Source organism: Rhea pennata, chromosome 2 (assembly GCF_028389875.1).
Source record: "Rhea pennata isolate bPtePen1 chromosome 2, bPtePen1.pri, whole genome shotgun sequence".
Classification (NCBI taxonomy): Eukaryota; Metazoa; Chordata; class Aves; order Rheiformes; family Rheidae; genus Rhea; species Rhea pennata.
The window spans coordinates 17079150-17092133 of NC_084664.1; the positions used below are offsets into that span (position 1 = coordinate 17079150).

The 12984-nt window shown below is 38.9% G+C and overlaps 1 protein-coding gene across 18 annotated transcripts in view; it reads right to left on the reverse strand.

Annotated features, from left to right (window-relative positions):
• The window catches only part of SVIL (supervillin), a 105293-nt gene extending 94023 nt beyond the window's left edge, over positions 1–11270 (reverse strand). For 11 of the 18 annotated variants that reach the window (XM_062568977.1, XM_062568974.1, XM_062568972.1 and 8 more), the window contains exon 1: positions 11201–11225. In XM_062568977.1, the coding sequence (XP_062424961.1) occupies positions 11201–11222 (22 nt within the window). In that variant the 5' untranslated portion in view covers positions 11223–11225. Of the gene's footprint in view, positions 1–3873; positions 4001–7775; positions 7809–11200 lie in introns of those variants that run through there. The other 7 variants (XM_062568967.1, XM_062568964.1, XM_062568963.1 and 4 more) reach the window with 3 other exon arrangements.
• Between the last annotated feature and the right edge of the window lie 1714 nt (positions 11271–12984).

Genomic DNA, 12984 nt, shown 5'->3' on the forward strand with positions numbered 1-12984 from the left:
AAGGGATCAAATGCCTGCTGTGGAAGGCTGTTTGGCAAGCCAGGTAGACAAGCCAGGGCAATGAAGTCTAATAGTTCTTGCTTTACCTCAAGTGTTGGAGAGGAATGTGCATGGAGTCACTTTCCTTCCTGACAATTACTTCCACAAAATTATGCTGTCATGACACTTTATTGTCTGCATTAAGTATCACATCATTACAGGCAATTGCAAATCACTCAAAAAAAAAAAAGTTGCTCAATTACCTGTGCTCGATTTGATTCGGAACTACTCATTTATTTCACATTTCAGTAGAAACCAGCTATTTCTGTGCTAGCTTCAATCAAGCTGTAAAGTTCCTGTGACAAGTCTTCTGTATCAGGACTTTGAAATCATGGCGTATCTTCATTTACACCTATTTTTAATTCAGCAGTCCAAACAACGAGGCACAGGCAGCATGTAAGTCTTCACACCTCAAGACAAAAATTTAAATCTTGAGTGAAAGGTATAGAACCAGAAGTAATTTCACATAAAAGACTGTTCACACTCATGTCCCCACAACATCTCTGTCCATGGGGGAAGGAGGGAGAATATGAGTGGGAGGGTTTCCTAAGCTGTTATTTTAAAGAAAGACAAAACTATGTAGGATAAGGCACCTCAACTTCTCTAACAGCACGTAGAGGGGCATTACCACCTCCATCGTTCTGATCTGCCAGTCAAAGCCATCAGCTGTCCAAAGCAGTCTGAAGAACAAATGAGTTATCCCCAAGCCTTAAGTGTTTGCACGAACACGATCCAGTAGATGTGTTTGGGTATATCTAACATAGATGGACAGCAGCAAGTTTAGCACAGCAATCATCATTGCTTTCAGCTAAAAGTGGGAAAGACTATTGCTTGTCTAGGCATTCCCACAGGAAATGGAGAGACCTGGATTTGAAATTCATCAGTCTGGAAGAGCTGAACCCAAACTCCATGAGACAACCCTAAGCACCAGTCTACAAGCAAGCAAAAGACAAGGCTGCTCTTCACCTCCCCTGTTTAAAGCAGGGCAGTTATTCAAAAGAATACAGGAAGTCTTATTGATGCATTTATGTATTTCTACAATTAGTAACTGTTCATTCTTATTATTAATATGCCAGACAAAATATTACTAAATTGGTGAAAAAAATGTTAGACTGAAGTGTGCTGAATGACCTGTTGCTGTGTTTTCTCCTTTGACTCAACCGTTATGAATCCTTACAGCCAGCATATATGCACAGTACAAATAGCCTGAAATATGATTAACACTGGAAAAACTAAGCCTCTGTGGCTCTGAATAAGTGCCAGGATAGATCATTTTTCCTATGCCCACCTAAAGAGAACCATTATACAGAAAAAGTTGTGACTTCATCTAATGACCCATCAGCAAAGCCCTCTAGCTGCTGGTCAGCAGAAGAATGCCAGCCACTTGCATGTATGGGAGCCTATTCAAATTCACAACTGCAAGTTATCAGAGCCCCTCTTCACTGGACATGTCTCTTATCTGCCCCTCAGTATGTTACATGTGAGTATATGATCATGAAATCTCTTCTGCTGAGCTCTGATACACTTCAACACCAACAATTCTTTCCTTCAAGAAAACAGAAGAACATGGTCTAACTGTTCTTCAAGCACAGAATCCAAGTTAGACTTCCCTCCAAACCCAATCTCAAATTCTCTGTACCTGAAATATCCCAATTCCATCTGAGATCTCTGGCTGGACAGGTCACTCTTCAAATATACATGACAGTAAGTAGCTAGATGCAGACTTGGTATGATTCCTAAATTCGATCCTTCTTTACTCTGGCTGGCACCAGCACTCTTAGCCTGCTTGCCTCTTCACTGTGTCACTCATATCTGATGAAAGTGGCAATAAGTTTGAGTGAGTCTGTTTTCCCTCTACAGACATGTCCTTCCCCTTGGAATGTCTGATCCATACTCCCCCAAAAATCTCTTGGAGATTTCAAGGATAAATTATATGCTATTTTGTAAAATTGAATAACCTTAGCTCTACTATTCACATAAGTACCTGTGGTTATTTCAGTTAACCATTATTGCTTGGAATAAAATACGCTAAAAGACCATTATCCTTTCTAGGAATTTCAACACAAAAAGTTCTCCCACACACTAAATTTTGCAGAAAAAATACCTTTCTTCTGGAAATGTTTGACTCGCTATTGTTTGGGTTATAAAATCACTGTTGAAACATAATTCTAGATGATTGCTCTATAAGTAGAGCTGACCATTAAAAAATCCACTAATGGTTTTGTTCATTAATACAATCATCGCTTAGGGCTTACTGCAAGTACAATATTTGTAAATTTTTGCAGAGATACAGAAATATTTTTGCTTTACTTCCTCAGTTCAGTTTTAAATAGCTGAGTAGTAGGAAATCCCTCTCGCTCATACCAACAAAGTAATTGTTAAAGCCATCAGCAACTCCACTATTTTCATATATAAACTGGGAAAACCATTTTGACTATACTGAAATTGCATTTGCTGTTGCCACAACTACAACTGCCTCCTATATTTAAAACTTCTGTGTACTGATAATCATTGAGTATTTTAATATGCAGAGCTCACTAGTGAAAACACATTCTATGCTATTTTATACAGTTCATGTATAAACTGTGTATGTACTTTTTTCCACTAGTGCTTCCCCACTGATACATTCATGAGAAATTGAAATAAGAAAACAGGAGAAATTTCAGCTGAGACTTTGGAATTTAATGCTGTAGAATCATAGAATCAGTAAGGTTGGAAGGGACCTCTGGAGATCATCTAGTCCAACCCCCCTGCTCAGCAGGGTCACCTAGAGCATGTTAGACAGGGTTGCATCCAGGCGGGCCTTGAAGATCTCCAGAGAAGGAGACTCCACCACCTCTCTGGGCAGCCTGTCCCAGTGCTCCGTCACTCTCACAGGGAAGAAATTCCCCCTCACGTTCAGGCAGAACTTCCTGTGCTTCAATTTCTGCCCATTGCCTCTTGTCCTGTCACACGGGACAACTGAAAAGAGTTTGTCCCCGTCCCCTTGACACCCTCCCTTCAGGTACTTGTACACATTGATAAGATCCCTCCTCAGTCTTCTCTTCCCCAGGCTGAAGAGGCCCAGCTCTCGCAGCCGTTCCTCGTAGGGCAGGTGCTCCAGCCCTCTGATCATCTCTGTAGCCCTATGGTGGACTCTCTCCAGTAGCTCCATGTCTCTCTTGTACCGGGGAGCCCAGAACTGGATGCAGTACTCAAGATGAATGAAATCTTCAAAGACTCAAGCTCATTTTGTGTTAATTTATGAGCTGAATTTCACATTCTGAAAAAAACTCTACAGCTATTAACATACAGATTCTTCGCTAAAGAAACAAAACAACAATAAAAAAATAAAACCTCCCAAATCACCCTTACCATATGATCAGAATGACAAAACTGGGTTTGAGCTGTTTTTCGAAATCATCTTACACAATTCACAGATTTCCCTGAATGAAACTCAGATTTTTTTTTTTTTTTTTTTTTTTTTTACAGGCTTCACAGGAACGAGTATGTAAACCTCGTTGAAAGAAACAAAATGTTTGAGTAATTTCCTTAAGCTTTTGACTGACTTCAAATCCATATATCTTATTTATTGCATATTTTCCTTAACTGCACACATTAGTTGTATGTAACCTTGAGCAAATTCATGTGCCTTGCCTGAAGTTGTTTTAGTATAACCCAACACTATAGTTAAATTAGTTTAAGTTCGAATTGTCTCCGCATGCAATAAGCTATATTGCACTTAACTAAAAAATTATCGTGTTGCTCAGAATTACTAACACTGAATTATTGAGTCTTTATCTTTCAAATGAGTTATATGCTGTAGGTGGTTTGACTACAAGAAATAAAGCTAACCTTGTGTGATGTATCCACTGTAGAAAATGTAGAACTTGTCTTCACAATGAACAGGAAGAGAAAGTGAAATCCGATGGTGCTGGGGAAACAACTGCTTCAGCTGTTCAGCTTCAGTCACCCGTGTTAACAAGTTGGATAGCAGAGGTGAGATCTAGAGTTCCTTGCTTTAGTCATGCTGTTTGTGATGTCCTGTCTCCTTCTAGGTACATTGCACTAGACACCTTATCCACTCATCTGTCCTGTAGAAATTGCACATATCATACACATGAACCTTTTCCATTGCTGCTCACACTGTTAAGTTTGTAATAGACATCAGTAATTACAAGTTCCATTTCACAGCAGGAAACTGAAGGTAGGCAAGTGCCAGGATGACTGACACCAAAGCCAAATAAATCCAAGACTCTCAGCTCCCAGAGCTAAAGTTGTTTAGGATTACCATTACCAATTCCTAGTTACCACTGGAGTGTCAATAGCTGGCTGAAAGATTGCCTCCAGGAGGACCTTGCCTTGCTTGTGGGGCTGGTTGGTACTTAATGGAAGACAATACTGAAATTCTCCCCCCACCACCTCCAATCCTGTATAAACAATTGGGATAATTATATATTAAACAATTAATAGTTATTATAACCGTCTCAGAGGCTTAACTGAACTTCTTGCCAGAAATTGCAAGGCAGAAGTAGTAACATGTAAACCACATACTACTTGAGTATTTCAAAACAATTGAAACAAATGGTTTAATAAACATTAATCCACATTCCCCTCCTCCTTCCTCTGGCCCTCTCCTGGCAAGAGGATAGAAGACGGTACTAGCTTTGTTTAATTTGGGGGAATGAGCAACAACTTTGTCTAAATCTAAGGCTGATACAACTGAGCAAAAATGAAGCCCAGCAGGTCCTTGCTGACTGCCAGGATTATTACAGGTATAAGCCATTAGGAAAAAATTTAGCTCCATGGAAGTGTTATTAACTTCTCACAGTACTTTGGCACACAATCTCTCTCGTAACACCTGAATCAAGTTCCCTTGCAACAGACCAGCTTTTGGTGCCAGACTGCCCAATTCTGTGGAGCAGCTACATAATTCCTGCATGACAGTCTGACACAGCCTGATGATTCTCCTAAAAGTACACAGTCTCAGTTATTGCAACATATGATGCTCTATGTCCATGTTTGTCATGATACTTTTTCATATACCTGAAGAAGGACAACCATGGAAGACATTAATTATTTGAATGTGCGTATGTGAAGTCCAACTTTTCAGATTTTATTTTTTATACTCTACAAAACTGGCATCATAGCAAAAAGAAAGAAACCATTCCATCAACTAAATACAAATAAACTGGTGTACTGGACTTAATGTATAATCACTGTCCTCTCTACTGAAAGACTCCCTCGAATATAACACCACGTGAATGACATCAGAAGCGGTTTTATCACTAGTTACCCAGTGCATTCTTATCTGCTTAAGACAGATTCCAACTAGGACATGCTTTGTTCATTAAAGAAAAAAAAAAGAAAAGGGAATGTGTCAGTTAACTCTAAACTGTCCAGCTGAGAAAGCAGTAGAAACACTCAATTAAGTGGAGAGAATTTTGTCTCACAGCTTCCTGTAAAAGTGTACTATTCCGCTCATTCTGCCAAAGGGATGGGTTCTTCTCAACGAAGAACGAGAAGCCGGGGCGTTCAACACACAAACACATTACAAACAGCAGTGCCTCGAGAATGTGAACAATCTCAGCCGCCCTGTTACCACAAAGTATTCCAGATCTTTTGCCTCTTAAAATTTTAATGAAATTGCCACGCACAGCTGTTACCAGCCAACGAATTGGGGAACCAGATTTTTTTCCAACAGTTTAAAATTGTAAGCAAGCTTTTGTGTGTTTCTTTACCTATGTTCGTTATATGGAAGTATTAATAGACAGGAGCCTTTCTTGTGAACCCGTTCTAAGCAGAAAAAATGAAAGTGTCGCATTTCAAAAATTACGTGTGTTAGTATGTATGTTTTACACAAACAAACGTACAGAGACTATAAAGAACCTTCAAACTACTTCATCAACATAAATCTAAGGAAGAGAGAAACCTCAACTCCTAATGTGTACAATGTAGTAAGCACGATAAACCATGTATCCTTTCCACACCGAGAAAACTGGCAAAAGACTCCTTAAGCCTGTCGCTGGAAACATCTTGGTCACAGATGGCTCAATTCCACCATCCTTGAGTCTATCTTTGACTTGCTGAAAAGAATAAATGTGTACTGCCATTTTACTTTCCCTCACCTAGATAATCTGTATGCAGAGCTCCCAAAATTTAAGTTTGTACTGTAATCTCTCTTATCTACATAAAAATTCAAGATCGAATAGCAAGATTAAACCTCTGTGCACGGCCCACTACCTTCACCCTCTATATTCAATATAAAGAATTTTGCAGAGAAACATCAAATATAAAATTACCGTTCTTCTGAGTCTCCTGGAAACCTAAAATCCTCCTTCACAATGGAAATTTCTGCCAGGAATGTCATTTAGCAATACACTTAAGACAAACAGCACTAGAGAGGTAGAATTAGTGTTTAAATTGACCATCTAATCCCCAGAGAGCAAGGAAGGAAGTTGACCTGTTCCAACAAGTTTAAGTATCTGCTGCACAAAGCAGAGCTGATATTATTACTTTTCATCAATTAAAATATTTCCTGCATTACACCTTTAGTGAAACCCAAGTTAAGGACTCTTAACAGTGTCTTCCTGGTTTTGTGCAGATTCAAGGGTTATTGACTTTCATGTCTGACGTCCTCAGGGTTTGCTTTAAGACTTTTAAGGTATAAAGTCTCCAACAACCTTTAACAGGTTTATATGAGCACAACACAGGCATGTTAACATGACGCAGGAATCTTTGTTAAGTTTTTCCAAATGCAAGTGCAAGAAAAAAAATATCAGGTTGCATAAAAAACCAAAATGGATGCCCAATATTTTTTTTTCTTTTCTGAAACAAAGTAAAAATGTTAGGTTCAGAAGCAAACTGAAGAACATGTCTGTTAACATAAAACAAGAATTAACAGGTTATCTGAAGGAGAATATTGATCATGTAGATGGTTTTCTTCTACCACTCACTGCTTCTGCACACCGAAGGATTCAGTCTCCTATAAATATACATATGGCAGTGAATATTTAATGAGATATCTCCTAAGTCTGTGTAAGAAAGGAAAAGATTTTAAGAAATACATTTTTCCCTATAAATATCCCTTGCACTAAATTGATTAAAATTATTCTTAAAAAAGATCTCTCTAGATATTTTCTGTCTTTTGGCATTCTTAGGTGATACTACAAGTTTGTATAATTCAGAAAAAATTCTAGAGCTGTTTGACAGAGGAATACAGATTTGCAATCCAAGGGAAATGGAAGATAGCTTTGTAATTACTAGCTCCCAAAAGGAAAACAGAGGCAATAAGTAGAGCTATTTTTAAAGCAGAAAACGTTTTTCCCTGTCAAGGACGCTCTTCTTGCCTTTCTGTTGCATTAAAATACATCTGAAATATCTCTGGGGCAAAGAACCTCCTCTGCCCCATTCTCCCCCTCCTTTAACAGTTGATATTTTTACACCAGTGGATGGCAAAAGTAGTACCAGTAACTTTCACCTACGGTGACCTGATACTGTTTAAAAATAAGAGAAAGGAAAGTTGGAGAAACCTTTCTTCAGAAAACTCCAAGTGTCAAAATACAACAGTTATCTAATGAAACAGTATTCACATCTGTTCATAAAACTTCTTGAACACAAGACAAAAATATTAATGAAAAATAGTTTCTATAAAAGCGTTCTTACAGCTGCTTGGAGCACTGTGGCCAAGGTTAACACGTATTAAAACTGAAAGGGAAAAAGTCACCTCACACAGACTAACCAGTGACAGGACTTACCATTCATAGCAGAATGAACTCATCCTCTAAGCAAAACCACAAGAATAAAAACACAAAATGCCTCAAGGAAGACTTGTATGACTGGCATGCACAGGCTGGAATAAACCCACTCACATTTCAACCTGACAAAGCCTCAAATATTCTCAAACAACTGTCTCCAAGGATTGCGTGCGAGCTCTCCAAACAAGGTGCTACTTACTTCAGAATCTTGTAAAAAATCCACTTGTCTGCTTTTACTCAAAGCAGAAAGGGAAGAGGATACAGATGCAGCGAAGGGGTCAAAGTCTTCTCAAAACAGTCACTGATAACTCCTGAAACTCTTTAGCCAAAAATTTCATAACTCCTATTTTAGAGGACTTCCTCAGTTCAACTACGATTCCCTTCCAAACAACTTAATATTCAGCCACTAAGAAAACAAAAAAGTGACATTACAAAAGTTACCAAATATCAATATGCAAGGCTGGCAAGTACGTGTGCAGTCAAGATGATTCAGATAAGTCAGATAAAATTAGAACAGTGCTTTTCTAAAAGCATGTGTTCAGCAAATGCAGTAAATATGCAGCAGCTATATTCCAAGTGCTGATTCCAAACATTAGAGGAAAAAATTTATTAGTGAAAATCTCCTTTTAAAAGTTCGTTGCCATCTGAAGTCCTCAACAATGTTATTCCCTGATCTGCTTTTAGTATTTCCATCCATCACTGGATTTATCCACACAAAAAGCTATAGGCTCTCCAACCTCGGAGGACTAAGCCAAATGCAGTGTGGCAACTTCACATAGGACCAACCTTTTATGGTTGGAACAGCAGAGCTTTGATACAGCTAATCTACCATAAATAGCTCTTGAAACTCAGAAGGATCAAATCAGCTGTTGCAACAGCCCCAGCCTGTAGCTGCCTCAAATCCAATTACACTGTCAACTCCATCTTGCAGCTTTTATTTTGACCCCCCCACCAAAATTTTCAGTCCTGCTCCTGCAAGAAAATAAGAGCTGCAAATACAAATGCAGGAGAATAAAAATATACTTGGGGGGAGGGGAAGAAGAGAAGCATGAGAAGTTCATTTGTTTCTATATCTTTTGGTACAATTAGCTTAAAGAACAGAAGTTTTATTCTGTTAGAAACAGGTTAAGAATTTGATATGCATTAAAAAAAATTATCAGCTCTGACTGGTAATGCAAACATACAATCTGAAATAAGTAACAGTTCCAAGAACAACAAGCTCAGCTTTACAAGACAAGTGAAACCACGCAGATAAGCTACTTGGGGTTCTACCCATGTCCCAAATTAAGGCATTGAATTACTAGCATATTTTTTCTATAGCTTAAATAAATCAAGAAGTACTGGAACTCACGATTGTAAACACTTATATTACAATGTTTTGTTTCACGTATTTGGAATCATTTTCTCAAAAACAAGTTGAAAACTGTAATTTAGGAATTCTTAATTAAAAAAAAAAAGTAACAAGAAGCTTCCCAAATGTATGTTTGCTGACAATACAAGGCAGAGTATCTCTGAAAACTATCACCAGGACTACTGGTAAACAACAACAACAACTGAGAAATTAATGCAACAACACTGTCCTGAAAGAGGACACAGGTTTGGATCTAACGAAGCACAGGTGAGCCACATTATCTTTATGGTTCACACCACAGTGCAAAGAAATAGCACACTGAGCAAGTACATCAGTATACATAAATAAAAGGATACATTTTTAACCATATATTATTAATGCCTCCCCAATCTTTCCAAAACAAAGAGTTAAGTTACACCAGTAAAATACAGGAAGTCCAGCACTTCAAAGGGGAAGTGGTGTTCTGTAGGTAAGGCTGAACCCATGCCTCCTGCAGCCACTTAAGTCCTGAACACTGCCAGAGATCCTCCTATAACACCAGGCACATCACTTAGCATCTAGGAATCAGTTCTTTTTATGCAAGGGGGTGTGGGGGGAGAAGAGCATTACTAATTCCCAATATTTGATCTGCTTTTTATTAACACTTCTAGAAGCTACTCTGGCAAAAAGTAACAAAATATGAAAATCACCAGCCTCCACATCACAGAAAAGTCTATGTCCTTCTGTGATCCTACTCCTCTGTCTGAGCTTGTGTTAGATCTTATCATCTAAACGACCTGAGTTTTAATTGGTTTGCCAAGTGTGTAACATACACTGAACACAAAAAGAGTCACTAGTTTTAATCTCGCCTACACAGATGATGACAAAGTAACTTCAATTAAGCTAAATAAAGTGGTTTGTTATCTCCTCTAAACTGCGAATGAAGAACCTAGCTGTGTCACCTCCTGGAAGCCTTAAGGAAAAGTCAAGAGTCAGAAGCAGGCACTGAGACTTTTCCCCAACAAATGCCCAACAAAATTTATTCAACTGTACAAGAGCAGGGGACAGTGAACTTTTCATTAGCATGGAGTTGACTGAGCATATGACAAGTAGGTTAAAATAGAGTAAGTTTATCATTTCGAACACCACTTTTAGAATTTATTGCATTATACTTATGTGCATTGATTTAAAAAAGTAACTGAACCAACTGCTGACAAAGGACATTCAAAAGAGCTCTTAAAATGCCGCAAGCATTCTCGCAACTGGTAAGAGAAAGAGCAGTCATCAGCATGCTGTCAGAGCACAAGCACTGGCACTTTCTGCCTTATCCATAACCATTTAAAATCCTAGGTCTTTTATTAATAAGGAATTTGAAGGATGCAAGTTATGACATGGAAACACACCCCCTCTCAAGGAGCAGGACTGAGATTACTTGTTCATTTTACATAAGCCACACTATATCTAACTACTAGTATTCATTCTCCCTATCACACAGGGCATTATGTTAACGGATTTTACTTTTGCACAGGAGAATAAATAAATAGATAAATAAATCTTGCATATGCTGTTTTCATATAAGCTTCCTTGGCTATAAACACACAAAACAGAACCCACTAACTCAGAAGTGCTGCAACTCCTCCTTCTTCTATCCCAATACAGAATTTCTGTAAATGCAGATAAAGTCACAGCCAAAATCATTAATTTATTGCTAGGATTTTACAGCAAGCTTAGGAGTTAGCATACACCTTCCCAAAACTATCACACTCTGCTTTCAAAGAAAGTGACACATGTACTTCTCAGGCCACTGGGTCTGTCTCATTAAGAAAGACAGAAGCACATATTAACAGACACACTCCTGCAATTCAAGACCATTGTGCCAAAAGATGATACAGAGAGTAAGTGCTTCAACAAATATCAGTCAAGAAATAACAATATAGTGTAACACATAGCAAAGTGCACACAGCCTGAGATGCCTGGAGCATTTTGAACAATTCAGGTTTTCTAACTGAACAGATTTCTTTTCAGCTGAGGAGGTGAAGAGGAGAAGAGACTTCCCATATAACAGAGAGGCAAACCGAAATAGAAAATAACTTACCAGCATCCATTGTCAGAATCATGACCCCACTTGTGTGTCCCAGGAAGCAGGAAGCCTTACCCATCCAGTGCACCGGGTGACTCCGAAGGGCAGCAGCGCTTTGTTCAGTTTATATCTTCCAGCTCACTCCCCCCTCCTCCCTCCCGTGGGATAAGAGGGTTGCCTGTGCCTAGCCATCCCTATTGGTTCGTTTAGGGAACCACGCTCATTTAGCATATTCACGGTTCTGTGAGAGCCTAAAATGACCCATAGAGAATTTTTTCACCCAACCAACTTTTCTCACTCTGGGAGAATGAATAGTTCATTCTTTCCCTGTCAGACACATATTACAATTGGTGTTATTGTCACAGGGCCAAACAACTGTGCTCTGCATCTAAGAGAAGGTGGCAAATCGAGGAGGACAGGGTAGTGCACAGACTTCAGTAACCCTCAGTTCTGCTGAATTGCCTGTCTGTGGAAACAAGGCTGCATATTTGATGCCAATGCCTATGCCTTCCAACCCAGCTTCCCTTCAGTGCAAACTGTATATGCCCTCAAATTCAGGGTCTCCTTTGAATTTTTCAGAATTTGTTCTTGCATTTATTTTCCCATAGGCAGAACAGTATGAGAGTGCTCTCTTAAAGAGGCACACCTGAACTCTGTGTTAAACTTTGCAATAAGGAAAGCGGAGTTTTCTCTTGACTCGCAAGGTTCTCTGGATGTAGTAACTGCTATAACCTAGGCTCCGCCTGAAGAATTTGGAAAGTTGTTACTATCTATTTCTGAACTACCATGCTAGTGAGATAACACAGAGTTAAAAATAAACAAATCCATAATGCAGGTGAAATCAAGGTAAAATTAACAATTCTTTGTTAATCGTTGATCGAATGTTAGGGTGGCCTAAAAAGTGTGCCCTTGTAAGCAGAGAAGGCGGGCCAGGGGAAGAGTTGCTTTGTGTACTATAAAATTCTCAGGATCTTAGAACGCAACTCAAAGCTGAGTTTATGTATCTTTCAGCTTGAACTGCCAACAGGCTCGATGTCTGTACTTGGGGACTCAACTTACACTTTGAATGAAATACCGCTGCTGTTCATCTTCAGATAAGAACTACCTTTTCTAAATAAAGAGTGGACATATTAGGCTACCATCTCACCATGTTAGTCACCACTAGATAACCTAAGATTCATAACTCTGTGATACAGCCACAAACGTATTTTGGAAGCATTGCATGTGCCTGTTGAAATAAACAGTGCTCCCTCTCCTCCCCTCCTGTTTTTAGAAAAGGTATCAGTTGGCAAGATTCAGTCACTGAGGTTTATGAAGCCACTAACAAAGTCAGAATCAACAATTCAAATGAATTAGGAAGAACAGTATAATTTAATCATCACTTCTCAGATTTCCTGACCTACTCTTTGAATACCTTCACACCAACAGTTTGAGTCATTTACAGTTTGGGGGAACCAAAACATTCCTAAAGATAAAAGTTTCTGACACTTGCAATAGGACACTCCCACAAAAGCTTTGGAAAGAAGCACAGGTAAGTCAGATTCAAGAAACAAAATCAAAAGCTATCACTAAACAGCAATTAGGAAGAGCTCCCCAGGCGGACAAACTGCTCCTCAGAAAGCCTTACTACAAGTTTCTATTTTCTGAGAGAAGCACAGTGTCGGAAAAGATTTTAGATCGAATGGACCAGTGGTTTCCTCTGGTTGTTGCAATTTGCCAGGATGCTGTTTTGCTCTGCATAATCAATAGCTAAAGCTATCTGGCAACGTCTGCCACCTGCAGAAATACATGTTAAACCT